Below are 27932 nucleotides of genomic sequence, written 5' to 3'. Positions count from 1 at the left end.
TAACCAATAGTAAGTTATATCAATTTACTTCACGTAAGAACAGCATACTTCAGGCCTATGATTTCCATTCAATATTAACAAAAACAATCTGTACAGAAAACCCAAGGCAACCATATAGCATAATAGGTAAAATGTGCAAATATACTTTAAAATGCAAGTTATTCTATAGCATTTGCAAGGTAGAACTTTACAGTATTTAAGTAATTAAAGAATCTACCTCATTCTAGCTAACTTAATAATCTTTTGCATGTATAGCCAATGCACATGGACAAGGCACAACTTGTGTTGATGCTAATGTGTATAAAACACATCCTCAGACTATTTATTTGAAGATATTAAAATAACTATACCATGTATGTATTTTATTATTCAATGAGACATCAGCTCATTTCTAAAGCTTCACAAAGCATTACACTGATAACATATAAGTGGCTAGGATAAACTGTTCCCTGAACTTAAAATGTGAAAGACAAGGTCCTTGCTATTCTGTATTAAAAAAACAATAATTATACATATATGTACACACACACCCCACATCACACACAAGAAACTTTCCATAATCCAGAGGGAGGCCATTTCATTATTAGCAAAGGTTCCCATTACAGTATTTCATGACAGTTATTTTAAAATTATGTACTTATTTACCATCTATTTTGGTCAATCTTGCTACAAAAAGACACTGAAATAGACAATATTCTAATTCAAGGCAAAGACACAGCCTAATTTAGAAAGTCTTTCTCTTGAGATTGCACAGTGAAAGGTATCATTTAGTTAAATATAAAAGCTTGCAGCTTTAAAAGAAATGATTTAAATCAACACAGAAAGAAATATCAACCTATTAAAAGTAAGAGCACTGGCAAGGACACAATTCAAACTCTTCCAAAGCCAATCACAGTGCTCTTTGCTGTTTGACTGCCCATCCCTGAGAGTGAAGGTTCTATCATTTTAATTTTTTTAATAAAGTAAATACACTACATTGATAATAAAAATGATGTGTAAATTTTTCAAAATATAAAATAAGTCCTATTTCATTTAGTTAAAAAAAAAGATAAATGCTTTGTAAAGACTACCATTCACAAAATTTTAAATATTTGTATGTCAATCAACTTCTAATGTTTGGGGGGATAAACTATTTTTTTTTGTCATCCACATACCACTCATTTCTTTTTAATTTGTTTTTTTTTTAATAATTTTTGTTAATAGCATTTAATAGGTAAAGGAGGAAAAGTACAATATAAAACTGAAAGGAACTTTGAAGTGAGATGTGTATTTCCTTGTGGTAATAGAGTTCTACTGGAAATAATCTGAATGCCATTCAAAAAAGGCGAGATACCATGAAAGAAAGAATACATATGGTAAACATCTTCCTTGTCTTTGGTTTAGCCTTCTTGGCCAAAATCTTCTGTAAACTTCTTTAATTTCAACAAGTCGTGTTCATTGACCGTGGGCTTTGTGTTAGACAGCGACCGCAACATATCAGACTATAAGGGGGGAAAGGGCCAGGGGAGTGGGGGGTGGGAAGGTGAGAAGAGGATATGAATAACAGATTTAATAAAATAAAAATTACAGTATCAATATAAACTTAACCTGAAGTTAAGTGTGAATATTTGCAGTATGCCATAAACTAGTGACCATAAACCCTCTTACACTTTCTAAGGAATCTTTGAAAACATTTTTCTTTTGCGAAGAAACTTTCAATGTCTTCCCCTGTTCTGACAGAATCTTTCAATGGCTTCCAATTGCCTATGGAAAGCACGATCTTCTTAGACTGAGGATGGAGGCCCTCCAGAGTAGGTTTATAATCTAATTTCCAACTCTATCTGGTTATTATTAAAACAAGAGATCAGTTTCTAAGTAAGGGAAATAGTCATTCACTTACACTTGAGTTAGGCAGAATACAGCTTACTAAAAACCAACTACCTAGAACACTAAGACAATTAGTTAAAATTAAGATAAAAATGTAAGAAAATATGCCAAATATCAGAGATCAACTAAAAAACTAACTTCTAGATTACGTGTCCTGTAGAATAGTATGTAAAATGATAAAAAGAATCTCTAAGTTGGTGTAAACTCTTCAAAACTAGACAGAGTACAAAAACTTAATGTATCAAGGAATAAAACAAAAAGGTTTCTGAATAACTTCTCAGAAAGGGATTATGGTTATTAACAGAAACATATGAATGTGTTTAAACATAAACAAAAGCACAGATACCTACATATATAAATATATCTCTTTCTACACATTGCATGAAAGTTTCTCATCTGGAAATTAATTAAAAACTACCATAAAGGTTATTTGAAAATAGGTAACTGAAGCACAAGTTTTTGAAAATGAGCACTGTTCACCAACAATAAAATATAACAAGCATAACTTTTCAATCACCTAAGTTTCCTAAAGATATTATAATATACCTTATAGAATAATAGTCCTGGGACCAGCAGCTGGAGTAAAGGCTATGTCACTGGACTCCCACGTAGTCAACCACAATTGGAGTCCTGGACCTGGTGGCTTAAACTCACGCTGGGTGCGTGTGCATGCACGCCCAAGATCCCGAGAGGAGAATGGAGGAAAAGGGATTGCGGCGTGGCCATCCCCCAGGGGGTTGATTCTTGCTTTCTGTCTCTGTGTCTCTCTCTGTCTTTCCGGTGAGTGCACGTGCCCTATGGCAAAAACCACTCTTAACAAAAATATACATACATGTCAGTGGGATCCAGCTCTTTTAACCACTAGGTCATGGAGCTGATTCAGAAAATGTAATATTTTTATACCAAAAATTGTTTAAATGCAGTAAAAAGTTTTTTAGAACTGCATTATTTCAACTTTCTCGGGAACCTTGTGAAAACAGAAAAACATTTATGAACAGTATGGCACAAGCACTAACTAGCATTTCTGACTACTTTTTAAAATCTGAGATTCAGGGGAAAAATTCTACCAGCTCTACTTTTCAGTTAAGTCTTATTAACAATAAGTTTTGCAGTATATATGAACCTTCTGAGATAATATTCCAGCTACAAGATCTATAGTTGGAAACCTATGTTTTAAAATAAATAGCCATAAGGCCAGCAGGTGGCATGGAAGTTGGGGCACTGGACTCCCATATGGCCAACTGCAGTTCAAGTACCAGACTGATGGCTTACTTTCTCAATTTCTCTGTCCCTCTGGCTCTCTCTGGTGAGTACCTGTGCCCTATAGCAAATTATAAAATAATAAATAAAATTAATAATTCTCTTTAAAAATAAGATAAATAGCCTTTTTGCTGAAGATTAAACTTTCCTTAAATCCTAAGAAAATATTTCAAACATCATTACTCTAAAAGTTCAATTAATCTCTACAATATTTTTTTTGAGAGGTTTTTGCTACACGGCATGTGCGCTCACCAGAAAGACAGAGAGACAGAAAGTAAGAAATCACCCCCCAGGGAAATGGACATGCCGCAATCCCTTCTCCTCCATTCTCCTCTCGGGATCTAGGGCACACACGCACATGTGCCTGGCATGAGTTTAAGCCACTGGGTCTGCGACTCGAACTATGGTCGGCTCATGGAAGTTCAGCAACATAGCTATTACACTAACTGCTGGTCCCTACAATTTTTTTTTTTTTTTTTAAGGGTGATTTTTGCTATAGGGCACATGTGCTTGCTAGAGAGAAGAGAGACAGAAAGCGAGGCACTCACCTACAGTGGAGATGGCCACAACACAATCCTCCATTCTCCTCTCGGGATTTTGGGCACTCATGCACACATGCCTGGCATGAGTTTTAAGCCACCAGGTCCAGGAATCGAAGCACAGTCAACCATGCAAGAGCCCAGTGACACAACCATTACGCCATCTGCTGGTCCAAATTTTTACAATTTTTAAAGTGAGTCAATAATATTAGATACACATGCCTAATCATACTATTTTCATACTAACATTTTCCAGCTAACTTTATATAACCAAAAAGTTTATCTAGTGTATTACAAAGTACAATTTACAAAGTAAATGTTATCTAAAAAAAAAAAAAAAATTCTAACCATGGAAACAACTGGTTCCAAAAGTTTATCCCCAGGGACATCCATCCACGTCATTTCAATGGCACCAGCATCACCTGGAGAGCAGGGCGTGAGCAGGTCATCTACAATGCTGTTAGGGTCTGCTCGGGAAGGACCACGAACCTGTAATAAACAGTCGCCTGAAATACTTATCTGAGCAAATTAAATAAGCATTAAGATTAAGGCTGTTATCAGAAATAGTTGAAGCTGTATTAATAGTTATGTTTTGCTAAAATGTTTATTTCAAAAAGTACAAGAATATAAAACACAAAGTTATCTTTCAGAGATGGGATAGATTTTCATTGATTTAATTTTTTTGATGCTTTTCGGTATTTTGAAATTTCTTATAATCAATTACTTACATGGCCATATGGAGAAAGTGAGTTTAAAAAAAAAGAAAAGAAACACTAACTTGTGGCTAAGCTTTCACTTTTATTTCTCTAATGCTGTTGTAAGTGGTTATAATCACAGAGACCAAAAATAGACACGTTACATCTATTATATTTAGAAGTTTCAGGCTGAAATTAAATGTCTTTTTGGAAAAAATGCTTTCTAGAGTAAGCACAAAATCAAATGCTAAATGTAATTTCAATGCTATCTTATGATGTATCACTTACTTAAATTTTTAACAATATCCACAAAAAGAACGCTTCTGACCTAAAGTCCCATGCGAATACTGAGAAGGGCAACAGATCTGTGTCCAATTGGTGGCTGCTCTCACCTCTATTTAACGATCACCTTCAAATAATTACCTCAGGACCAGTATACGTGTGGAGAAAACATGCATTCTCATTTTATTAATCATGTGTATTTTATTGCCCATGTTTTCTTCCTCACAAAAATGACAAGTACATGAAGTGAGAAATTTTTGTCTTTTTGATTGCTACTGATCTACCTCTGGTTTCAGATATGTACTTTAGACATATGAAAAATTTAAATAAATAGGCAAATTTGTTTGTGCTAGTTGAAATAATTAGCCTTGACAACAGAATAAAGGATAGAGTCACAGAAAAGTTTACTACAGTTGGTGATCCAAACCTCTAAATGTTAAAACTACTCTGGCTGCTTCGCCTGTGTCTGATTGAGGACCTAGTTTCAGATCATGTACTCCACCATGACAGCAACATACAGACTTAAATAAGATCTTGGTATGGAAGAATTTTTTTCCTAAAAATCTTACAGTTTCTAAATGACAAAGAGAATTTAGGAGAAAAATATGTTGCCTGTGTCATGAACCTCATCTTGAGCCTAGTACAGTTCTTTCAATATTGTAATGCTCAAAGAAGGACACCTTACGAATATTTACCAACCTATTCAGGTACCGTGATCGGTGTTTATAACTATGAATTAATTTCATTCTCATATCAGCACTTCGAAATACTGTTACCATTCCCATTTTAGGTGTGATAAAAATGAGCCTTAAATAGGGAACACAATTCGTTCAAGGAGCTAGTAAGTAAATTGTGCCAAGCTTCAAATTCAGGTTTTAATTTAAGCTCATAACTTAAACATTTTTATTGTAGTATATAACAGACAAACATATGTAACTTAATTGTGGTGTATAGGTTAAATATCCCTATCCAAAATGCTTGGGATTGAAATGATTTAGATTTAATTTCAGATTTTTAAATATCTGAACGCACCTAATGAAATATCTTGGAGTTGGAACCCAAATCTATATACAAAATGCATTCATGTCCCATAAACACCTTACACACACAGCCAGAAGGTAACTTCATATGCAATTCTGTATTGTAGCATTTTGACTGTGATCCCATCACATGAGAACAGGTGTAGAATTCTGCAATTGTGGTATGACATCTGAACTAAAAAAGTTTTGGATTTTGGAGCATTTTAGATTTTTGGATAGGGATGTTTAACCAGTATCAGTCTTTCTCATATTGTGAGATTAACTTGCTAGTAATTTTTTAGGATTTTCACATTTGTGTTCCTGAGTAGTACTGGATACTGCTGGTATCCACAGCAAAGGGGCTGGTCTAAATTACCTGGTCCACTTTATTTAAATTGAGTATCTGAAGACCAATGTCTTTTTTATTATTATTTCCAGTTTGCTATAGGACACATGCACTCACCAGACAGAGAGAGATGGAGAGCGAGAAACTGAGAAATCACCCCCAGGAGGGATGGCCATGCCACAATCCTCTCTATTCCAAGTCCTCTTGGGATCTGGGCAAGCATGCACATGTACATGGTGTGTTTTTCAAACCACCAAGTCTGGAGCTTAAAGTGCGCACTTGGTCGTGTGGGATCTAGCCACCTAACCTCTCTGTCACCTGCCTGCCCAAGATTGTGGTCTTTTCACAAAACTGTATTTCAGCTATATATATGCTTGACGTTCTCAGAGACAAATGAGTGCATTCACAGGAAAGGTAGGATACAGAATGGGAGGCTGAGATTTTGAAGAACACTTCACTGGGACAAATCACCCCTCTGTCCTACTCTAGTGCAACACTGTGGTAAACTGCATTGGCCTATAAGGCCCAGATTACCAACCAGCAAGTAGCTTGCGACATGCAAGTTTGTAGTTTACAGGAGGACCAAAAAAAAAAATGATATGAAAAATGACGGAACACCGTCCCAGGCAAGAGAATATAAAAAAAGATATTAGCTACTATTACTTTTACTTTGTGAGTTGAAAATGCACTATACTCTGCCCAATGATATTTCAGTTACATCAGAGGCTGCCTTATAACTATGTATGTAAGCTCCTATACCTACATCAAAATAATAAACACTTCAAAAATCATCCCATAAAAAAATTTAAAACACTTCGGGATCATTAACAATGGTTACTAATAAATACACTTTATTGGGGATAAAGCAGAATGTGTCTGTTATGCAAACTTGTTTATTTTATTGTACACAGCACTGAAACCCTTCCAAATGCACTGAACATGAACCAATGATGGCTTGAACCTTGATTTTTACAAATACATAGGCTTGACTGTTATAGTGCATGTTGGATTCTGCTCCCTGGCAGGCTGAGGCCACATGGGAGGCACAGGTTCGATCCCAAACCACCCTGAGAAAAAAGGTGGGCATGGTAGTACATGTGTGTCACGGCTGTTCAGGAGACTGAGGCAGGAGGATCACAACACAGCAAGACCCTGTGTAAAACCACACCCACATACTCGTGAGAGGACAGATGAATGTTACCTACCTTTTTAAAATGAGTAGCTGACTGTACTTTTCTAACAGGCTGCATAAGTGCATCACGCACTATGATACTTATATCTGCTCCTGAATAACCGTCAGTTTTCTTCCCGAGTTCTCGGAAGTCTGTTTCGGTCAGGCTGTTCTGAGTGGTCCCCAAGTGCAGTTTAAACATTGCTGCTCGGGCATGGGCTTCAGGCAAAGGAATATAAATTCGTTTCTCAAATCTTAAAGTAAAAGACAAATTATATAAAGGATTATTTGTATATATATATAAAATTAAGTTAGGATATTTTCAAGAAGAAAAAGGTATTTAGATAGTTTCAATTATACCAGGTTAAGCTCAATAAATTACTGGGCTGGTGGGAAAGTCATGACACATTTTTACACGGAAAACAGAAAAATATGTCACGACTTTCCTGATGACCTAATAAAAGGACCCATATGTGCCAGAGTTAAACTATATATACATTATATACATTACATATGAATTATGTATAATATATATGAATTAAATATAAATTTAAAAAAAGGGGACGAAATCCAGAGCACATTTAAAAATGACCAAATAAAACGGCCAGAGAACCATTATAAAGTGGCTTAGTTTTTCTCACATGATTTTTGGGTTGTTTTGGTCACAGAGTGTGTATGTCTGGAATTCATGACATAAAAAGACACGTCGTAGGGACCAGCAGATGGCTCAGCAGTTATGTTGCTGGACTTCCATATGGCTGACCGCAGTTCAAGTCCCAAACTGGTAGCTTGAAACTCACGCCAGGCACATGTGTGTGCGTGCCCAAGATCTCAGGAGAAGAATGAATGTGAAGGGTTGCAGTGTGGCCATGCCCCCCGGAGGGGTGATGTCTCACTTTCTAACTGTCTATCTCCAGTGAGTGCACATGCCCTGAGGCAAAAGCCTCTTATTTAAAAAAAAAAAAAAAGGCAGCGTCCTATGGAATTAGTTTCCTGCAGAATTGTACTGACTGCCTGATCAACAGTTTCATGATTAATAACTTAAACAGTAGAGATGACAGAATAATTCTTTAAACTGAAAGCAATGAAATTACTCAAAATTTTATAGACTAGATCTTCATTACCCAAGATGTCCACTTTATTACAATGAGCACATCTGGAACAAGTAATACTGTGTCATATATAAGAAGTACTAAGTTTTATTAATAATAAATTGGCGTGGCCTTCTTAGAATTTCAGTATTTGGAAAGTTTCATATTCAACTGAAAATCAGACATGTAAATTATTTTCACTAAAATATCTTGGGGGACCAGCAGATGGCACAATGGTTACATTGCTGAACTCACATAGTTTACCGCGGTTCGAGTCCCAGACCCGGCAGCTTAAAACTCACACGGCACGTGCGCATGTGCTTGCATGCCCAAAATCCCGATAGGAGAGAGGCGAAGGGAATGCAGTGTAGTCATCGCCCCTGGAGGGTGATTTCTCACTGTCTCTCTTTGTCTCTCCAGAGAGCACATGTGCCCTATAACAAAAATCTCTCCAAAACAAACAAAAAAATGTATCTTGGTTATCTTACTTTGACTTGCATAATGGTCATTTTCCTAAAATTTTATATAAAGGGTTTTCACTGGAATATAAAATTACCTCTGTAAATTCCCGAAGCATCACTCCCCACTAAGCCTAATGAGAATCAAAGGGAAGCATGAGGTAATGCATTTTCCAATGTGAAAGACTGCAGTAAGTGGACATCTTCCATCTTCAACACAGCAGGCAAACCAACCAGCAAAGGGCCAAACCTCCTTCCCAGACAAGGTTAGGGCATATCAAAAATCTTTTGCAGTTACTGGAATGTCTCCTCACTAGACAAAGTGTGTTATCATTTACTTGTTACATCCGTAGCTGTTAATAAGACATTTACTGTATCATCATACCTTCGTCTAATAGCAGAATCCAGAACCCAGGGAATATTTGTAGCTCCCAGAACCAAAATCCCATCATTGTCCACACCAACCCCTGCATTAAAATAGGGAATTAAAAAAATAAAAATTGTCACTTTGGTGATCTTTAAACCTCTTCTGTTTGTCTTTATTAAATGTTGTACTTTAACATTAAAGGGTCTCACCTTGAGTCTCTCTGAAAAAGAAACTACATTTAATCTAATATCATATTACTACAATATCATATAACTAGTCCCCCCAAACTAAATAGTGTTTGTCTACTATTAATATCATTTTCAAAATATTTTTTGAAAGATCATAAGTCTGCACATTTCTGATTTTATTACTGCTGCAAATGAATATATTAATCTCTTCACTATTTCTATCAGTAAGTCCTGCAAGTGATTACAACTAAGCAAGAATTATTTATGCAGATGAAGACGATCAGAATGAAACACAGCATAATGAAATAATTAGAATAGAGAAATTCTGCTTATTTTTTTTTCCTTAGTCTTATAATGAAAAACAAACTATTATAAACATCAGTACTAGTACCTTGCATTTGTACCAGGAACTCTGTTTTAATTCTGCGTGCAGCTTCACTTTCATTTTCACTTCTTGAACCACACAGAGAGTCAATTTCATCAATGAAGATAATGGAAGGCTTGTTCTCTCTGGCAAGTTGGAATAAGTTCTTAACTAATCTAAAAACAAATAAAAACTTTCAGTCTCTGAGAAAAAACAGTAAAAGATAAAACAAATTAGCATACCAATATAGTAAGAACTCCATGAATTAAAACCCCCCCAAAAGCTCAGAGATATGGAAAATAAAAATGTTTTAACTGGGTGATCACAATTTACTACATTATATGTATGTGTTGTCTTTTTCCTATGCAGTAAACTCCAAACTAGGGACTGATCTGACACGGGAATGAATACGTTAGACTGATACAGTGACTACAAGGTAAAGGAAAAACTGAAAAAAAGATTGACTTACGACTTACTTTTCACTTTCACCCAGCCACTTAGAAACAAGGTCAGAGGATGATATTGAAAAAAATGTTGAGTTGTTTGCTTCTGTTGCTACGGCTTTGGCTAAATAAGATTTTCCTGTTCCAGGTGGCCCGAATAATAAGATTCCTCGCCAAGGTGTTCTCTTGCCTAGAATTTGCATAAAAACAAAACATGAGAATTTCATTTATCATAGATATCCACACTGAAGAATACTGTGAAAAGGTTTTTCAGAGCTAGAGCTACCAATAAGAATAAAAATGTATCAGGGGCCAGCAGGTAGCATGGTGGTTAAGGCAATGGATCCCACATGGCTGAGAGGTTTGAGTCCTGGACCCAGTGGCTTCAAAAACACGCAAAGTACGTAAGCATGTGTGTCTAAAATCCCCAGAGGAGAATGGAGAAGGGACTGCAGTGTGGCCATTCCCTTGGGGCGTAATTTCTAGCTTTCTTTCTCTCTCAGGTGAGTACACGCATACCCTATTGCAGAAACTAAAAAATGTAACCAGGGGCCAGAGGTGGCTGAAGGCAGGGAGGAGACTGACACGGACCTGGGGGGTCCACACTCACTCTCTTACCCATTCACAGGAGGAACTAACTTAAAAACAAAAACAAAAACAAAAACAAAAAACCCAGGAAGGCCAGCAGGTGGTATGGTGGTTAAGGCAGCTGGATCCTACATGGACAACTGAGTGGTTTGGGTCCTGGACCTGGTGATTTGAGAATTACGTCAGTTGTGTACTTTCTCTCTCTCTTTCTCTCTCTCTCTCTCTCTCTCTCTCTCAGTAATTCAGTATTATGGTAAAAACCTAAAAAAATGAAAAAATAAAAGTAATGGTGCACGTATGTGGAAAAATTCATAGTAATGATACTTAAATAACTTAAGTTTGGGAAAGCCTAGAATAAACGAGTTCAGTCATGTTGTGTGAACAGGACATGAGAGGTACACGCTATGACTGAACCCGTTTTATATTACTCACACCAGTAATATAAAGTACATTAGGCTCAGGACGCCAGCTTTCATAACTGTTAGTTTCACATTCTTGCAGTTGGGCTGGGCTGTAAGTCGTACCTTCGAGCGAGGTAGACAACGTGTGGCCCACAGGTTCTTTGCTCTTCATCACTGCCCTATACGACATCGCTGTCTTGACCTGTTCAGTTAGAGGCCAACATCACAGATTTGTTCTCTACATACAGCAGCTTGTTTTCCAAAGGAGAAACCTGTTAGTCTGTGGGTGTAGCCATATCACAGACCCAGGGCTTGGTCACCAAAAGGACAATGTGAAGAAATGGGTTGGCAGAGACAGGTCACTTACACCTGGAAGCAGAACTTAAACTATCAGCAGACGGTGCATCAACTTTCTCTTCAGTTAGACAGGCTGTCCTTTGCTACCTGAGGGTATGTACGTCATCTGAAGCAGTTAGGTAATTTCTACTCTTCTTTTTTGAGAAATGGAAACACTCTTAAAAAATTAATTCATGAAAAGTTCAGATGAAAATCAAGTGAAAAATAAAAATGCACCTACGATTTTAATGTCCTAGGCACTTGTTTAACATTTTTATATAAATCCATGTACACTTACTTGGTACATGCATTCATATAACGAATGTGGAATTACACTATACAATTTTATAACATGCTTTTTAATCTTTATAACAGATGTGGACATTCTCCAATAAATTACAGTGTAGATATAAATTCAGTATGTAGCTGTACACTACGGGAGGTGAGTGCACAGTCTTCCACTGTGCTAGTGATTTCCCCTTCACCTACTAGTTAGCACTGAGGCTGCTCTGCAATGTGTATAGCAAATATGGATAGGCATGGGGACTACAACGTCTTGTGTAAAATATCACCACCTTATAACAGGATTTATTTAATAAATGATATGCTGATGAGAATTCATAATGCTCCACTTCAGTCACCAATACATTTAAAATCAAAATCAAAATTATTTAAAAGTCATCTCACCTGTAAAAAGATGAGGAAATTTAATAGGCAGTATCACAGCTTCTTTAAGTGCTTCTTTGGCTCCTTCGAGACCAGCAACATCATTCCACTTCACATTTGGTCGCTCTATAACAATGGCACCTACAAAAAATTATGTCACTTTTAATTTAAGAAGACTATTTCATCAATGTTAGAAGACAACATGAAATAACTACATTAAAAAAATGTGGTATAATATTGTTTGAAAAAGTTTATGCACTAAAAACCTTTTGAAACAGTGCAATGAGGAAGTAGTTTTCAGAGGGTCGTCAGCCAAGTCAGAAGCCTGAGTGGGTGACTAAATAGCTTAGTTAATTAAGGTTAAGCCAGTTAACCTTTTAATTGCCACTTCCTTCCTTGTGAAATGAAAATAATGCCATCTATACAAACTACTCATATCAGTATAAGAATTAAATGATATAATGCGTATTTAGTGTGTTTGAAAAAGTCCCATTATATAAATTGGTTATAATATTTGAATATATTGATTCTGGTGTAATAAAAAATACTTGTTCAATGGGGATAGTTTTTTCCTGTTAACCAAATGGTGATCTAACATTCTCTTCAAATACAGAGAGAAAATACGCTCAACATCTTTAACTAGAGGATAGGAAGAAGGGAAAAGGGAAAGGAGAAAGAAGGGGATGGAATGGAAGCAGATGATGGAAAAGCCGTACACCCTATCGATTTGTAGTACTATCCTAAGATTTGCCACTTTTGGGGGAGAGAGCGAATTTTGCTGTAGAGCACAAGCGCTCACCAAAGAGGCAGAGAGACAGAAAGCAAGAAATCTCCCCTACCCCCAGGGGGATGCCCATGCCATAATCCCTTCTCCTCCATTTTCCTCTCGGGATTTTGGACATGCTCCTGGCTTAAGTTTCATGCCACTGGGTCCGGGACTTGAACTGTAGTTGGTCATGTGGGAGTTCAGCGCCTTAACCACTATGTCACCTGCTGGTCCCAGATTTGCCACATTTATAATGTAGCTTCTAAACAGGCCTATTTATAATTTTTGTAATAAGCAAAGTTGCTTAAGTGAATGATTTAGTTTCTGAATGTGGAATATGCAAAAGCCGTATCAACTGCTCCAACAAGAGTCCACAAAGGGTTTGACTGTAGACTATGGCAGAATTTTCTAGTTATTTACAAAAACTTTTCAACTATAAACTACGAAGCAGCTTGTTCTCAGAAGATGTTTTAAGTGTAACAAACACCCACCATCACTTACACAATCCATGGTTCTCTGAAATTGGTCTTATAGGTCATTTCATTTGTTAGAAAAAGATTACCTGCCTATTATTGTAAGACTAGCTACAGTCTGTAACTTATTTCCCTCAAATATGAAAATCTTTACTTAACTAGATTGAAACGAAACCATAAATGTTTTTTGTGTTCTAACAGTTCAGATTAGTATAAAGAAAACAGCTAATTTGTTTCTTCATGTCTCATTAAGATTAGTGAACCTACAAGACAAAATTTAGTAGTCCCTTCCTTATCCGCAGTTTCCCTTTTTGTGGTTTCAGTTACCTGTGGTCAGCTCAGTCTAAAAATAAGTGAGTTACAGTACAATAAGGTATTTTGGGAGAGACAAACCACATTCACATAACTTTTATTACAGCATACTGTTGTAACTGCTCTATTTTATTACTACTTATTGCTGTTCATTTCTTATTTGGTCTAATTTATAAATTAAGCTTTTATCATCTGTGGTTGCCGGCATCCACGGGAGGTCTGGGAACATTATCCCTTTGCAGATAAGTGGGGACAACTGTATCTACATCATATATGATTTCATGTTAATTAAAGTAAATTTATACGATATGTCATGTGGCTAACATGATTTTTGCTACAGAGTTTAAAAACGTCATAATTTATTTTCAGTTTAATTAATATCTTCCTCCTTCAAGTTTAAAAGTGACTTTAGAATGCTTACTGATAAAAATTTAATCATTTGTAAATTTTAAAAAGGGGGTGTAATTATTAGAACATACAAATTTTCCAATTATATAATTTACTTCCAATTATATAATTAACCCAACCTTTGACTACACTATTATACTATTTAACCTTGCAGTCAACAAAATCAAAACTACCTAACAGAAAACTCAATTAATAAACCCATTTTTTAAAGAATTATTTTTCTTTTATTTATTATTATTATTTCACATGAGTTCACAAGAGAGACAGAAAGAGAGAGGGAAAGTGAGAAAGCAAGACACCGGGTCTGGGATGCAAACTGTGGTTAACCCTGTTCCACTGCCACAACCAGCAGCCACCTGCTGGCTCCTTATAAACCCACTTTTAACAAGAATTATACTTAATGTTGCAAATCCATTTTATTTTTAATTATTTAATTTATTGATTTACTTATTTTAATTTGACCAAAGAGGGACAGAGTGAATGAGAGAGAGAGAAAGAGTGGGAAAGTGAGAAAACAATCTGTCAGGTCTGGGGCTTGAACCACAGTCGACCACGTGGGAGTCCAGCGCCCTTAATCACCATGCCACCTGCCAGCCTTGTAAATCCATTTTCTATAGTTTCAGTAAAAAATGAAAATTTTCTAAAGAAAAGATATTATACAATGAGATCCATCAGTAAATCAAAAAATTGAAAGGTTAGAGGAAAAAAAGAACTCTCGGATATGAGAGGCTCAGACTCACTTCATACTTTATTATATTTCATCCTGAAACTCCAAATAAACTTCCATACTGAAATGTTTCAAGCATTTGTATTTTAAAAAAAATCTCTCTGGCCTTTATCATAACTGATAGAGAATTTAGAGAAATTTCAATTAAAAATTGGTGTCTTTTTCAAAATTAAAGATACAATCCAATTTTCATTTTAAAAAAAATGTGGGGATGGGATACAAAACCAAAACCCATATAACAGACAGAAAAAGCTTCCTGCCTTACAACTGGAATACGGTTACCTGACACCAAACACTGGTGTCCCAATACAAACTTGTTATTGCACAATGCGGGCTGACACCACTTCGGCAGTGGGGACCCAAAGGCTCTGCCCTGTCTATATTCACTAGCTAGTTCCTGGCCTATCAAGATGCTCTATATCCTCAATCACCGTACAGCCTTCGAGATATTACCCTTATGGTGTTCTCTTATGCATATGTTCTTGTGGGGTAGGTAAGACAGAAATATGACCAAAATGATGACACGAGTCTAACAAGGGTAAAGGTCAGCTAAGCTAGGAATAGGAAGGCTAGGTTAAATGAAGGCTGAGCCTCTTCAATGGAAATCCTTCCCAGTTTTACATTTCTATTAAGATTCTAATGAATAAAATACATGCTACCAACAACTGAGCATAACATTCAGTATGAAAAACCATTAGGTAGTATAACAAGGAACAATCAAATCTCAGCAATAGAGGAAAACCAGAAATTAAATAGATGCCTTTTTAGATACAAACAACTTTTATGTATCTAGGGTTTGTTAGCTATATTATACAATTTTTATTTGTCATTTATCTTTTAATAGCCTTGAAAGGAAGATGTAATTAATTTCCATTTAAGATGTCGGGACCCAGACTGAGAAGGCAGTAAACTGGCCCACGGTTGGAAAGTTCTTAAATGGCAGACCTGTGAGTGAAATCCAGATCTGAGTGAAGCCAGTATCTACGCTCCTCCACGATGCCGCTCTACTGCAGTAGAGAATAGAAGGAAAGGGCTTGGGTAGGGGTGAAAGGGAAAAACAGAAAGCTTTAAGAGAGCAATGCCATGTAAAGATATGAATGTAAATGAGAGCACTGAAAAGCAGATGAAGAGCAGGAAGGAAACATGAAATAGGCATTAATAAGTCAGCCACAGCAATAAAAGCCAATTCGTCTGGTCCTCTGATGGTGGTAGAGTTAATACCATCAGTCTGAACAGCGTGCTAATAACATAAACGTTACGTACTACAAGGGGGTAGACACACAAAATGAAAGAAAAGTTGACTTACAAATCAAACAATATTTTTACATGAAAACAAGCAAGCCACCTGAGACCCTAAGAGGGCAAAGTGTATGAAATTGCTAAATAAAGCTAGAACATGAACACTGGGAACCAAAGCCAGTTCTTGAGCCTTGTTTGAATAGAGAAGGGAAATAAAACAATTCAAACAGATAATTCACTATGACTCTTTTTAATGAGAGTAAATTTAAAAATGAAATCTAAAGCAACCTTGAAGTTGATTCTGCAGTTTCTTTTTTTCAGGGTCATCAGATTCTCCTTCCCCATCACTGTCATTCCTAATAAAAAGAATTTAATATATTCAAATGATCACTCATTGCTATCAAATAAGGCAAAAATGAAGGAAAGATTTACCTGAAATATTTGCAAGTGGAAAAATAAGACATTCGCACAAGTTATTCTTATTGTATTACTTTTAAGGATACATTAAAACAGGAAGCACACATCAATCACTAGGGAACTACCAGGAAAGAGACAAAGAGCCAGAATGAAGTCGGCAACTTGCTCCAAGTCCCCACGACAGGCCTGTTTATGTAGGACACATGCCCGACACATCCTTCCATGAAGGGTTTAAGACAAATTACAGGAAAGTCGCAGACAACAATAAAAACACCAAGACCAAGCCAAAACAAATGAGAACAAAAAGTCATCCTAGGAGAAAAAAACCCAGAACAGTAATTACATATGGCACAATGGTCTAGAATCCTTAGTCTGGAGGTTTCAAAGGATGAAAACAATATTTCATACTTAGGAACTTATACTGAGTAAATGATTTTATATGAGTCTGAGGAGCTGACTATAAGAATAATCATGCCCACAATGTGCCCAATGGGGGAAAAAAAAGAGAAATAATTTATGTTCAATTATGGGGATTAACATTTGATAAAATATAGTCCAATCTTTGAAAATGATGCTGTAGAAATAGTTTATAGGAAAGATGTTCCTTATACATCATTGAGAGGAAAAAGTGATAAAGCAAAAAAAAAAGTATTGTCTCATTTTTAAAAATATAAGGTATTATATATGGGCCAGATATTATATATAGGAACAGTGTTAAAACATCACACTCTGAGGCAATCCCCCATGGGAAGGTTCTGGGTTCAAGTCTAGAGACTACCCTGACTATGCTACACAAGAAATTCCATGATCCAAAGTCGGCAGAAGGCTGGCGGAGTGGACTGTGGCATCAACCTTGTGGGGAGTGCTGTCTCCATCTTTTTTTGCTCATGGAAGAAATAAACTTTGCTACCATCCCCTTGTCAGATAACCATCTCAAGGAGACCATTAACAGGGCCTTTAACAAGAGCAGAGGAGCTTTAACAGACAACGGAAGAGAGGATGGTTCTGTTGCCACAGGAATCTCAGTAACAGTGGGAAGACCCAAACGAACAAAGTCAACTTAACTCTTCCCAGTGATTTCATGTTTGGAATTCCTGTCTTACACTAAATGTCCTCACTTTCACATGAGAAACCCTAAGTTGAAATATAATCAAACTGTCACTTGATTTTTGTTACGTCAATGTTCCAGAAGCAGAAAATATTCTGAGGTTGTCATGAAAACCCTGGTTCCATGGTCATGTTTTAGAGAAAATAACCTTCAACTTGTAATTTTCTTTATACTCCACCACATAGTTCAAAGCATCAAGTGACTACTTCCTGTATTCCTCATGTCCTTCAAAACAGGCTGTGGTGGCAGTCACAACACCCCAAGCAGGCCTAGAAGACACTTGACTCTTCATGACCACAGGGGCCATCTGCTGGGCTGCTGCACACCATGAGCTCTGGGTATCAATCACAACCTCTGCAGCTACCTAGAACCTCACTGCTTGTAAGCCCTACCCAGCTAGATAATCTCATCCCAGGCTCTCCTTTTGTTAAGTGTGTGCCATGTGGCCCCAATTAATGGAATGTCAGAGAGGATGTGTTTAGAATACATTCCCACTGCTTAGCATAGAGCTTGCTTTGCATATAATATGCACTGAATAAACAAATTCTACATCTGTGAGTGAGGAATCCATCCCCTAGGAAGACATTTCAAAAACAGATTTCAATATTTATAATCAGGCTGTGTTACTTTCTTTAAAACGACAACATAAAGCAAATATAATGCCAATCCACGCAAACTTTACATTACATATCCAAACAATTATTTACATCATCAGAGTTACTTCTCATTTTGCCTGTGTGGTGAAAGACTTAATCACATTTAGAACTTGGTACTATGAAGATGACCAGAGGGTACGTAGGTGCCTATCTATCACCATTTTCCCTACTGTTGGCAGTCACGGGGGCGGGGAGGTGCCCTGAGGTATACGTATCATCCCCAAATTTGGCAAGCCAGGGGTCAGTAAACTTTTTTCTGAAACAGACCAGAGAGTAAATATTTCAGGTTCAGTTGGCCACCCAGCCTTAACTGCAACCACTCGGCTTTGTTGTTTTAGCATGGAAGCAGCCACGGGCACCAATGGGCAAACAAATGAGCAAGGCTGTGCTCTAATAACCCTGACTCACAGAACCAGGGAGCAGGTCAGCTGTGACCCACGAGTCACAGTCTCCAAGATCTGGTTCAAAAGAAGGACATTCATTTCACAAATTAAAAGTTAAAAGATACAATACAATTTAATACTTTCAAATACATACCCCTTCTCATCAGCTGGACTTGGCTGTCCCTCCTTCACTGGCTTCTGTGGATTTTTCTCTTTCTTTTTCAAGTACTCTTTTAGTTTTTCTGCTCTATCAAGATACTCTGTACACTTCGCTCTGATACTTTGCTTGGCTTTCTCACCTTGTGCTTCATCTATTGAAGAGAAGTGACAGGCGTTTTTATCGTTACTATTCTATAGAGAAAGGTTTCAACCCTTCACTGTATCTTTCAGGCAAGGAACTTGTATGTCGGGAGAAGACGGGTAGATCACTTATAACTCATCATAACCAATGATTACCAACTTTTTTCTACTCTTCCCCCAGCAAGGTTAGAGATCAACAGTGGGTTTCAGTCAGAAAAAGATCTCACCAAAACAATACTTCATAATTAGAAAGTATTTAATGTTCTGTAGGTTTCAATCTCTTACATTTTGTAGATGTACCTTTTGCTTGTCTCACAAAAACACCAATGATTAGAGAGACAAATGGAAGTAAAGCAGTATTAACCACTTCCATTAGTGTGTACATAGCTTTATTTCAGAGCATAAAAAGGGATGAACATCTCATAATCTTATGGGTACCACCAAGTAGTTTTACTACATAAAGATTTTTGTAGTAAAGGGCTATTTTCAAATATGGACTCTGGCAATATATGTAATGCATGGAATTAGCCCCATTTATCTCTCATGATATTATTCATTCTTAGACTTGCTTTCATTTGACATAAAACCTCAAAATTAAGTGGAGAAGCTCAAAAGAAAGCCTTCAGTTATGTCCACGGTTTACAAGTCATGAAAGAAGAGGATTTTGTTCATTCCAGGTGCCTAGAACAGTGCCTGGCACAAGGTTAAATATGCACTATATCTCTGTATAATATACAGGTATATACAATCTCCCCGCAAAGCAGAGTATCTTCAAACATATGCTTACAAATGAGTAAACTCAGATCACATGATTTGAGTATATATCAGTAAAGTGAGATAAGTATTTCCACTGACTTTGTAATATTATAAGATGTTCGGGTCTACAAAGTACTGAGTAAAGCATGATACTTGTATGTTAAGTCTGAGAAACTAATAATTACTAGGAAGAAAGAGATACAGTTTTGCAAATGGATGGCTTATAATTTTCTGGCATTATATTGTAACTTTTATAAATGTAACAGAATAACTGTTTCTTTTAGTATTTTTACGTAAAAAAATAAAACTATGGCTTTACATTTAACCACATGGAGGAAATACTGTACGGCGTGTTGGTAGAGCTGAAGGGCTTCTTCGTAGTTTCCAGCTTTGTCTTCTTGTGCAGCTTTGCTAGCAAGATCTATTGCTTTCTGTTTGAGAAACACAAAATAATAACATTAAAATCAAAGCATAAATAAATTAATCTGAAAAAATGTGTTTATGTATATGTACATATATATGTATGTGTGTATATATACATTTATATATATATACATATATATGGACTAAATAATACTGGATTTTTTTAAAAAATAAAAGTAACCTTAAAACAAATTCATCTTTACCTCCTTAAATCACAACTGCATTTTATTATAAATTATAATTTTACAAAATACAAATTGCATTTCCTATAAAGATAAATGTCATCTGAGTATTATTTTATCTAGAATCAATCACTAAGATTCTCAAATAATTTTGATTCAGTGTCAAACTTAGAGGTATTAAGGAATAACCAAATAATCTGAAATTCAAAATAAAAAAAGCATTTAGGAAAACTTGCAAAAAACAAGACAGATGCTGCTATGTCTAAAACATACGGCAACAGAATTTGTAAATGGGGTAAAACCCTTTTGGAAACAAAAGGACAATGAAATATCAAGTATGTGCAAATATCCAAATCTTTCAACCCAGTAATTAAATGACAAGTTTACTGAGCAAGAGGTCTTTTAAACAACAAAACCAAAACCTGGAAACTTACATTTAAACAGTAAAAGGATGCCACACAATATTAAAGGATTGTTAAAAATAGTAAGAAATATTTATAATAACAGGAAAAGTTTATAATGGACATTTTTGGAAGTCAGGATACAACCTTTTATGTAACACAAGGTTCAATTATTTGAAAGAACATCAAAATACAAAACAAAAGAAAATTATGGGAAGAAAATGTAACAGAGCTCATCTCTGATAAGATTTCATTGATTTTTTTTTTTTTAAACTTTTCACATCATCTAAGTGTCCATAATGAGCATGGACTACTTTTATAGTATTGAAAACAAAACATTTCCCAGGAACAGATCCATACAAACACATCCAAGTGATTTTTGAAAATGATACAAAAGCAAGTCAATGGCAGAAAAACAGACCTCTAAAGACATGGAGTTGGAGCAATTAGGCATCCATAAGCAAAAAGCCAACACACAAAACTCAATTTAAACCTCACACTTGCTGCAAAAATTAACTCAAAATGATCAGGAACTATAAAACTTTTAGAAAATCATGGAAAATCTTCAGGATCTAAGGTTAAACAGAGTTCTTACAAATAACATCAAAAGGACAATACATACATGAAAAATTAAAAAAACTAGACCTGACTTAAAAACATTTTTGTTTTTGTAGAAGATCCTGTTAAAAGGATAAAAGGACACGTCACCTAGTGGTAGAAACACTAGTAAAACACATATCCGACAAGTGACCAGTATCTAAAATATATGAAGAATTCTCAAAATGCCATAGTTTAGAATCCAACTAGAAAATGGACAAAAGACGGCCTGCTGTAGTGCTGCAGCAGTAACCCAATGTTCTGTGATGCTGAAGCTCTGTAAGGTCCTGGGTTTTCATCCCAAGGTTTCCCTGTACATGCAGAGAAAATGCATGTGTGCCTGTGATCCTGGCTGGATAGGAGCAGACGCAGTGTGAGGACCCTGTTGGGGTGCTTATCTCTCTTCCTTTCTTTCCCTTTCCCCCAAGAAACAAATAATAAAAATAATCTAAAAAAAACAAATAGGATAAAGATACGGATAGACATTTCACCTAAGAGTATATATACAGCACAAATAAGCACATGAAAAGATGCTCAACATCATTATCAGTAGGAAAATGCAAATTAAAACCACAATGAGACATCATTACATACATCTCAGACTGGCTAAAATAAAGAAGTGATAACATTAAATGCTGGTAAAGATGCACAGAGCCGGATCACTCATACTGCTAACAGAATGTAAAACAATACACCCACGCTGGGAAACTTTTTTTTGCTTTATTTACAAAAGTAAATAAACAACTACTATATGAATAAACAACTGCACTCTTGGGCATTTATCCAAGAGAAATGAAGACTTATGTTCACATAAAAACTGGTACATAAATGTTTCAGATGTCCAATAATAGTTGCATGGTTAAACAAACTCTGATACATTGACCCTATGGAGTAACATAAAGGAATCAATTATCGGTACAGTAATGAATCTTGAGGGAATCATACTGAGTGAAAAAAGCCAATCCCTGGGACCAGCAGATGGCATAATGGTTATGTCACTGGACTCTCATATGGTAAACTCTGGTAAGAGTCCCAGATCCCATGGCTTAAAACTCACGCTGGGTCCGTGTGCAGGTGTACCCAAAATCCCAAGGGGAGAATGGAAGAGAAGAGACTGTGGTGTGGTCATCCATCCAGGGGGTAATTTCTCACTTTATGTCTGTTTCCCTGGTGAGTACACACACCCTATAGCAAAAATCTCTTAAAAAAGAAAAGAAAAAAGCCACTCCCAAAAGATTAAATACCATATCATTACACTTACATAATGCTCTCAAAATGACAAAATTATAGATGGTGAACAGTTCAGTGTTGCCAAGGGACAGAAACGGTGGGCAGAAGAGACAGGGAGGTGGTTATGGTGATAAAAGGACATTAACATGAGGGATCCTGCGTGTGTTAACTGTTCTGCATCTTGACTGTGGCGGTGAATATACGGGATGGCGGTGGATACATACTGCACAGAAACATAAACATACACACACACACACACACACACACACACACACACACAAACAATAAGTAAAATCAAACTGCAAAAATGTAAGAGTGATGGGATTTATCAATGTCAATATCCGGGTTATGTTGCTATACTAGTTTTATAAGATGTTACTGTCGAGGGCAACTGGGTGAAGCTACTTTACTGGGTGGCAAATGTGAAACTTTTAATCCAAGATGACTTGTGAGAGTATGCATCTGTTTTTCCCAATGAACACCCCGTTTCAACCTTGTTTTTGTTAGCATTTTTCCATCTGAAATAAATTAACCATGTTTGCACGGTAAGGAGCCAAGTATTCTTTCAGAATATCACCCTTACCATCTCCACTGCTACTCTAGTTCAATCCAGTAACACATCTGTCAAACCTGCTACCTAGCCTTGTGCCTAGTCAGCTCATTTTCACGCTTGCCACCCGAAAGCAACCTTTGATCACAGTGTCCCATTGCCACTTTAAGGCCACGATCTACTAGGCTTTGGCTGTGTATGGATCTCACCTGAGATCCTTTAGTCTTTTTCTCAGGCAACCTGAAAACGACTGATTCTAGAATGTTCTTCCTTTATTAGATGGATGCATGACAGCCTCATTTTTACTCCAAGTTTAGATAGCAAGTCCTCGGAGAGACCTTTCCTACGCTGCTGTATCAGAGGGTACGTGTACTCCATTCCAGCTTTAGTTCTCTCACCCCTGCACTCTCTTATCCCATTATCATCACTGTACTTACCTGTATGATCACTTCCTGGCTATCTCCTTCACTAAGGTAGGCTCTGTGGGGACAGGACTTCATCTGGAGCTTCCAAGCCTAGACCACTACTGGTGTATGTTAGCACTCAATAAAATTGTTGTACAAATGAACAAAAATCCTCCTCCCTTTGGCTAGTCTCTCTCTGTCAATTCCTAATGACAATTTCTCTCCAGTGGATATTTATCAGCATACAAATAACCGTCCTTTTGAAAGTGGTTTTTCTTTTCTTTTTTCTGGAGAGGTTTTTGCTATAGGACATGTGCGCTTGCCAGAAAGACAGAGAGAGACAGAGAGACAGAAAGAGAGAAATCACACCCCTGGTCACGCCACAATCCCTTCTCGTCCATTCTCCTCTCGGGATCTTGGGCACGCATGCACACACATATGCCTGGCATGAATTTAAGCCATGGGGTCTGGGATTCGAACGGTGGTTGACAACATGGGAGTCCAGCAATGTAGCCATTATCCAACCTGCTGGTCCCCCTTTAGAAAGTTTTGACACAAATTAACCCTTACCTCAGCTGCTTCCATTACCTTCTAAGGCCAAAATCCCACTAGAGGAGTCTATTCTCTTTCGCTTATCACATCAATAAATGCTCATATGAAGGCTGTGTGTGAATCCAAAGAGGCTGAGTCTTCACCTTGGTCTTTTAACAATATTCTAGAAAGTCAGTAAAAGTTGTCCTCTGCTGAGCCCCTAAGCATACTCTGCTGGATCCCCTAACCTCTGCCAGCTTCTTCTCCTGTGCTGATTCTCTCCCTTGCAAGCAGCATCAAAACATGGTCCTCAGAGCTTGGGCTGGGCTTCATTTCTCTTGTTTATTCCCACCCCATGTCATTTGTTTTCAATGACCTTCATGTTGATAACTCCCGAATTTAATTTTAAAATACAGTTGTACATCTCACTCCTATGCTTTTAATCTTTTCAGGATTATTGTCTTATGTGTACACACATGTATGTGTTTTTGGTTTTTGTTTGTTGCCTATCTCCGTCAAGAACATAAACCCCATGAGGACCAGGGCTACCTTTGTTGCCTTCACAGTTTTATATTCTCAGAACCTAGCAGTGCCTGGTACTTTTACCCAAAGATCAGTCATGGTCCAGTCATCCATATGGAAGTAGACAGGTTGGGAACATCTGGAGCTGTGCTTTTAGATTAGGAGACTATGGCATGTCCATCTTAGAAAACCCTAGGAAACTGAGTAAACTCCACAACCACCTATCTCAGGAGAAAAGACATGCTAGCCCAGTCTGTGAGGGCTAATTCTTCCTCTGTTTTTCAGCCCACCTCACCTTCTCCCTCTGAGTTTAACTTTACCAACGCCATGCCACACTACCATTCTCCCCAGCCTTTCCCTTGGTGTTGGGTCCCTCCTTAGCAGAAAGATGTGTCCAAGTCCTACTCAGATACCTATTTTCATAAACCAAACCAAAATACCCCAAGGTGCCCCAGTTCCTAATACTCTCTCTAGCTATCATCTTTTAGGGTACCCCAAACTCATCTTGGTTTCCTCATCTCCAATTCCTCCCACAGCAATGTTTTCTGCCTCCTAGTCACCAAACTCGACAGACACATCTCTAATCGCAAACTCCCTCTCTGCAGCACTCAAATAACCAGTATCTTGCCAGTGTCACCGTTCTTGGCCTTCATGACGGCATTCTCTTCGGATTTTAATCTTGACTAATAATTCTTTTCACTTTCTTTAAATGTTTCTCTGTCCTTAAATGCTGATATTTTGTAGAGTTTCCTACACTGACCTTGTTTCTCCTCATTTTGTAAATTCTGCACTATCCAGCATGACTCTTTATGCCCATTAGCTCTGCTACCATCTGCATGCTAATAACTTCTGAATCCTATTTCCCACCTAGGCTGCTCTGCCTACTTCTACACGTATATCTGTATCCAAATGTTCATTGGACATTTCCATTTGATTGTCCTCACAGTTTTCAAATTCAACAAGTTCAGAACTGAATTTATTTTGCCCCTTAACCTCAGTCCCAAATGCATCCCCTTTTGTATTTCTAGAATCAATTCCTGTCCACTAAGATATTTGATCTCCTTCTCCTTCCATCACTTTTTAAATGCAGACAGAAGCCTAACGTCTTTCTTAAGTTTTTTTTTTTTTTTTTTTTTTTTTTTTTTTTTTATGGGGCTTTGTTCCTCCCCGGGACACAGGTTGTTGTTATGTTTTGTTTTTAAATAATTATTTATTTTGAAGACATTTCCAACCCCTTTTTTTTTAATTTTCTATAGGGCATGTGTTCCTCCCAGGAAGAGTGAGAAAGAAAGCATCCTGTGGGTGCTTCTGTAATTGTAATTTTTGTTGTCTGCATTCTGATTATATTATATGCATCTAGCTACAGGGATTTTTGCCTTGTTCAGTGGGAAATTACTCATTGTGTGAATAGTCTTTATCTGAATTTCTAAAGTTAGAGGTTGAAAAGGTTGAATGAAAAATCACACATGTGAAGTAATCACTAACAAAATTGTAACTCATCATTCCTCCTGTCAAATGCTTGCAATGGCTTTGCTGTTATAGGTCAATTTCTAGCGAATTTACTGAAGAACATTTCAAATATGATGCATGCTGCTGATCAGTAAATGGATGAAGATTATTTTGTAGAATGCCCAAATCACATGTAAAGTCTGACAATGAAAAAGCTGATGGACTTAAAAAGTCAAATGACAAACCCAAAAGGATGATAAGATGAGCACTTCAAAGAAAATTATATTTAATGCTCAAAGGAACAATACTTTTACCAAATACCAAACAAAACCCCTTTCTGAATGGGGCTACAAAAAATTTTTTTTTAAAAAGAAATATTCTTGCTATAGAGCGCATGTGCTTGCGGGAGAGTCAAAGAGATAGAATGTGAGATTTACACACACACAGGGGGTGTGGGGAGATGGCTACACCACTATTTCTTCTCCTCAACTTCTCCATTCTTTCAGGATTTTGGGCACCCATGCATGCACACCTGGCATGAGTTTTAGGCCACTAGGTTTAGGACCTGAACCATGGTTGACTACATCGGAGTCCAGAACCATAACCATTACACCATCTGCTGGTCCCAGTGGCCGACAAAAACAAACAAACAAAAAAATCTTAAAATGAAAAGGTTATTGTATCTTAGTTAATCATCAATACAACCGTGGTAGAAAAGATACATATACATATCAACAGATGAGTTATTCCTTATTTTAAGATATGAGTCATAGTTACAAAATAAAACTTATTATATAAGATCCTCCCTCTTGGGTATGCATGTGTGTGAACGTTTATCTCTGTTTAAATAAGTCTACTTTGGTCCTTTCTTTCCTGATCAATTATCCTGGGTTAAGGAGATCTTCCTGTCCCAGGCATTCAATAAATGACTGTTCAGTAAATCATCAGAGGTCCAAGACAAGGATTCAATGTGGGTATTCCACACTGTTCTTCTGTCCCAAACTGACCTACTGGACTGGGAGCCCTCGAGTCTAGCTTACGTTCTTACCGAACTGAAGCCTAGGAGACACTGTTACATAAATTTCTTCTCTCAATGAATTCTGTCCTGCGGAGGACGGACAAGTCTAAAATTTTACGATCCCACAACTACTGTACAAAACACTGTTCTCACTGTAATGGGGGTGGGAAAGTGGGGTCGCAAAGGAATTAAGAACTCCCCGATTTTACATAATACAATTTGGGAGACACAAAAGGCACATACAAACATAAAGTTCAATAAATTTACGAAGACTGTATGTAAGCTGGTTGTAACCTTAACTTCAGGTTGTTCTCATACTTCTTTCACCTGACAGCTCAGACAGGGCTATGCTGAGAAAGAGAACTACGACCACTCTCTTTTCAACGAGTCCGGAGTAGTGCTTAGCAAAAATTACGTTCTTCCCGTCCCTTACGCTGACCGACCTGTCCAGTTTGGTTCAAGTCGACTGGTTTAAAAACCAAAATAAATCCCCAAAAAAGTCAAACCTCCCAAAGCCCGTGGGTTCGACACACCCCTAGAGCAGACCGGAAACGACCTTCCCTCGGGAAAACGCCCCCTCCCCTACCTGCGACAGCGCCCGGGCCCCGCCCTCCTCCGCGGACCAGGGGCGCGGCCGCTTCCTCCTTCCTTCCCGCCCCCACCCCACTTCCCGTGCTCCCCTCGACTCTCCAGGGAGGCAGGAGACGAGGCAGGTACCTGGAGGTTGGGCGAAGTGGATGACATGGCGGAAATGCGAGACAGCTCCCTGGGAAGAAACAAGGGGCGAAAAGAGCCAACAGGAGCGAGCGACGTCGAATCGTGCCCAGGGTTAAGCCCCCAAACCTAGGGAGGCTGATGGCTCTTGCACCCGAGCGATCGCCTCCCTCCTAGAACTTGTTCCAAAATAACACTGAGCTTCACCAGCCGCCGACCCTCATAAAACTTCCGCAGTCCGTGCCCCTGTGGGTTCTAGTCCGGGCTCTGGTCCCGCCTCTGGCCG

At 37.5% G+C, this 27932-nt stretch overlaps 1 protein-coding gene across 1 annotated transcript; it reads right to left on the bottom strand.

The window, feature by feature from the left end:
- On the bottom strand, positions 1–27932 carry VPS4B (vacuolar protein sorting 4 homolog B). The gene is made up of 11 exons (XM_006141833.3): positions 27650–27932; positions 19945–20056; positions 18724–18880; positions 16294–16361; positions 12102–12221; positions 10123–10279; positions 9674–9822; positions 9113–9194; positions 7213–7432; positions 4014–4154; positions 1–1481 (listed from the first exon to the last, which is right to left on the bottom strand). Exons 1-11 carry the CDS (start codon positions 27674–27676, stop codon positions 1380–1382), a joined length of 1335 nt encoding a protein of 444 aa, XP_006141895.1. The 5' UTR covers positions 27677–27932; the 3' UTR covers positions 1–1379.

The sequence above is a fragment of the Tupaia chinensis genome, unplaced genomic scaffold (assembly GCF_000334495.1).
Source record: "Tupaia chinensis unplaced genomic scaffold, TupChi_1.0 Scaffold000065_1, whole genome shotgun sequence".
Lineage (NCBI taxonomy): Eukaryota > Metazoa > Chordata > Mammalia > Scandentia > Tupaiidae > Tupaia > Tupaia belangeri.
The sequence above is the reverse complement of the archived record's forward strand: the minus strand, read 5'-3'. Positions and strand labels throughout refer to the sequence as shown.

Excerpts from the sequence above, each read along its gene's own strand:
- VPS4B (XM_006141833.3), bottom strand. The coding sequence starts at position 27,676 with ATGTCATCCACTTCGCCCAACCTCCAG. Across the intron at positions 20,057-27,649 it reads CCACTTCGCCCAACCTCCAG|AAAGCAATAGATCTTGCTAG; the intron begins GTACCTGCCTCG and ends TTTCTCAAACAG. Across the intron at positions 16,362-18,723 it reads AGTCCAGCTGATGAGAAGGG|GAATGACAGTGATGGGGAAG; the intron begins GTATGTATTTGA and ends TCTTTTTATTAG.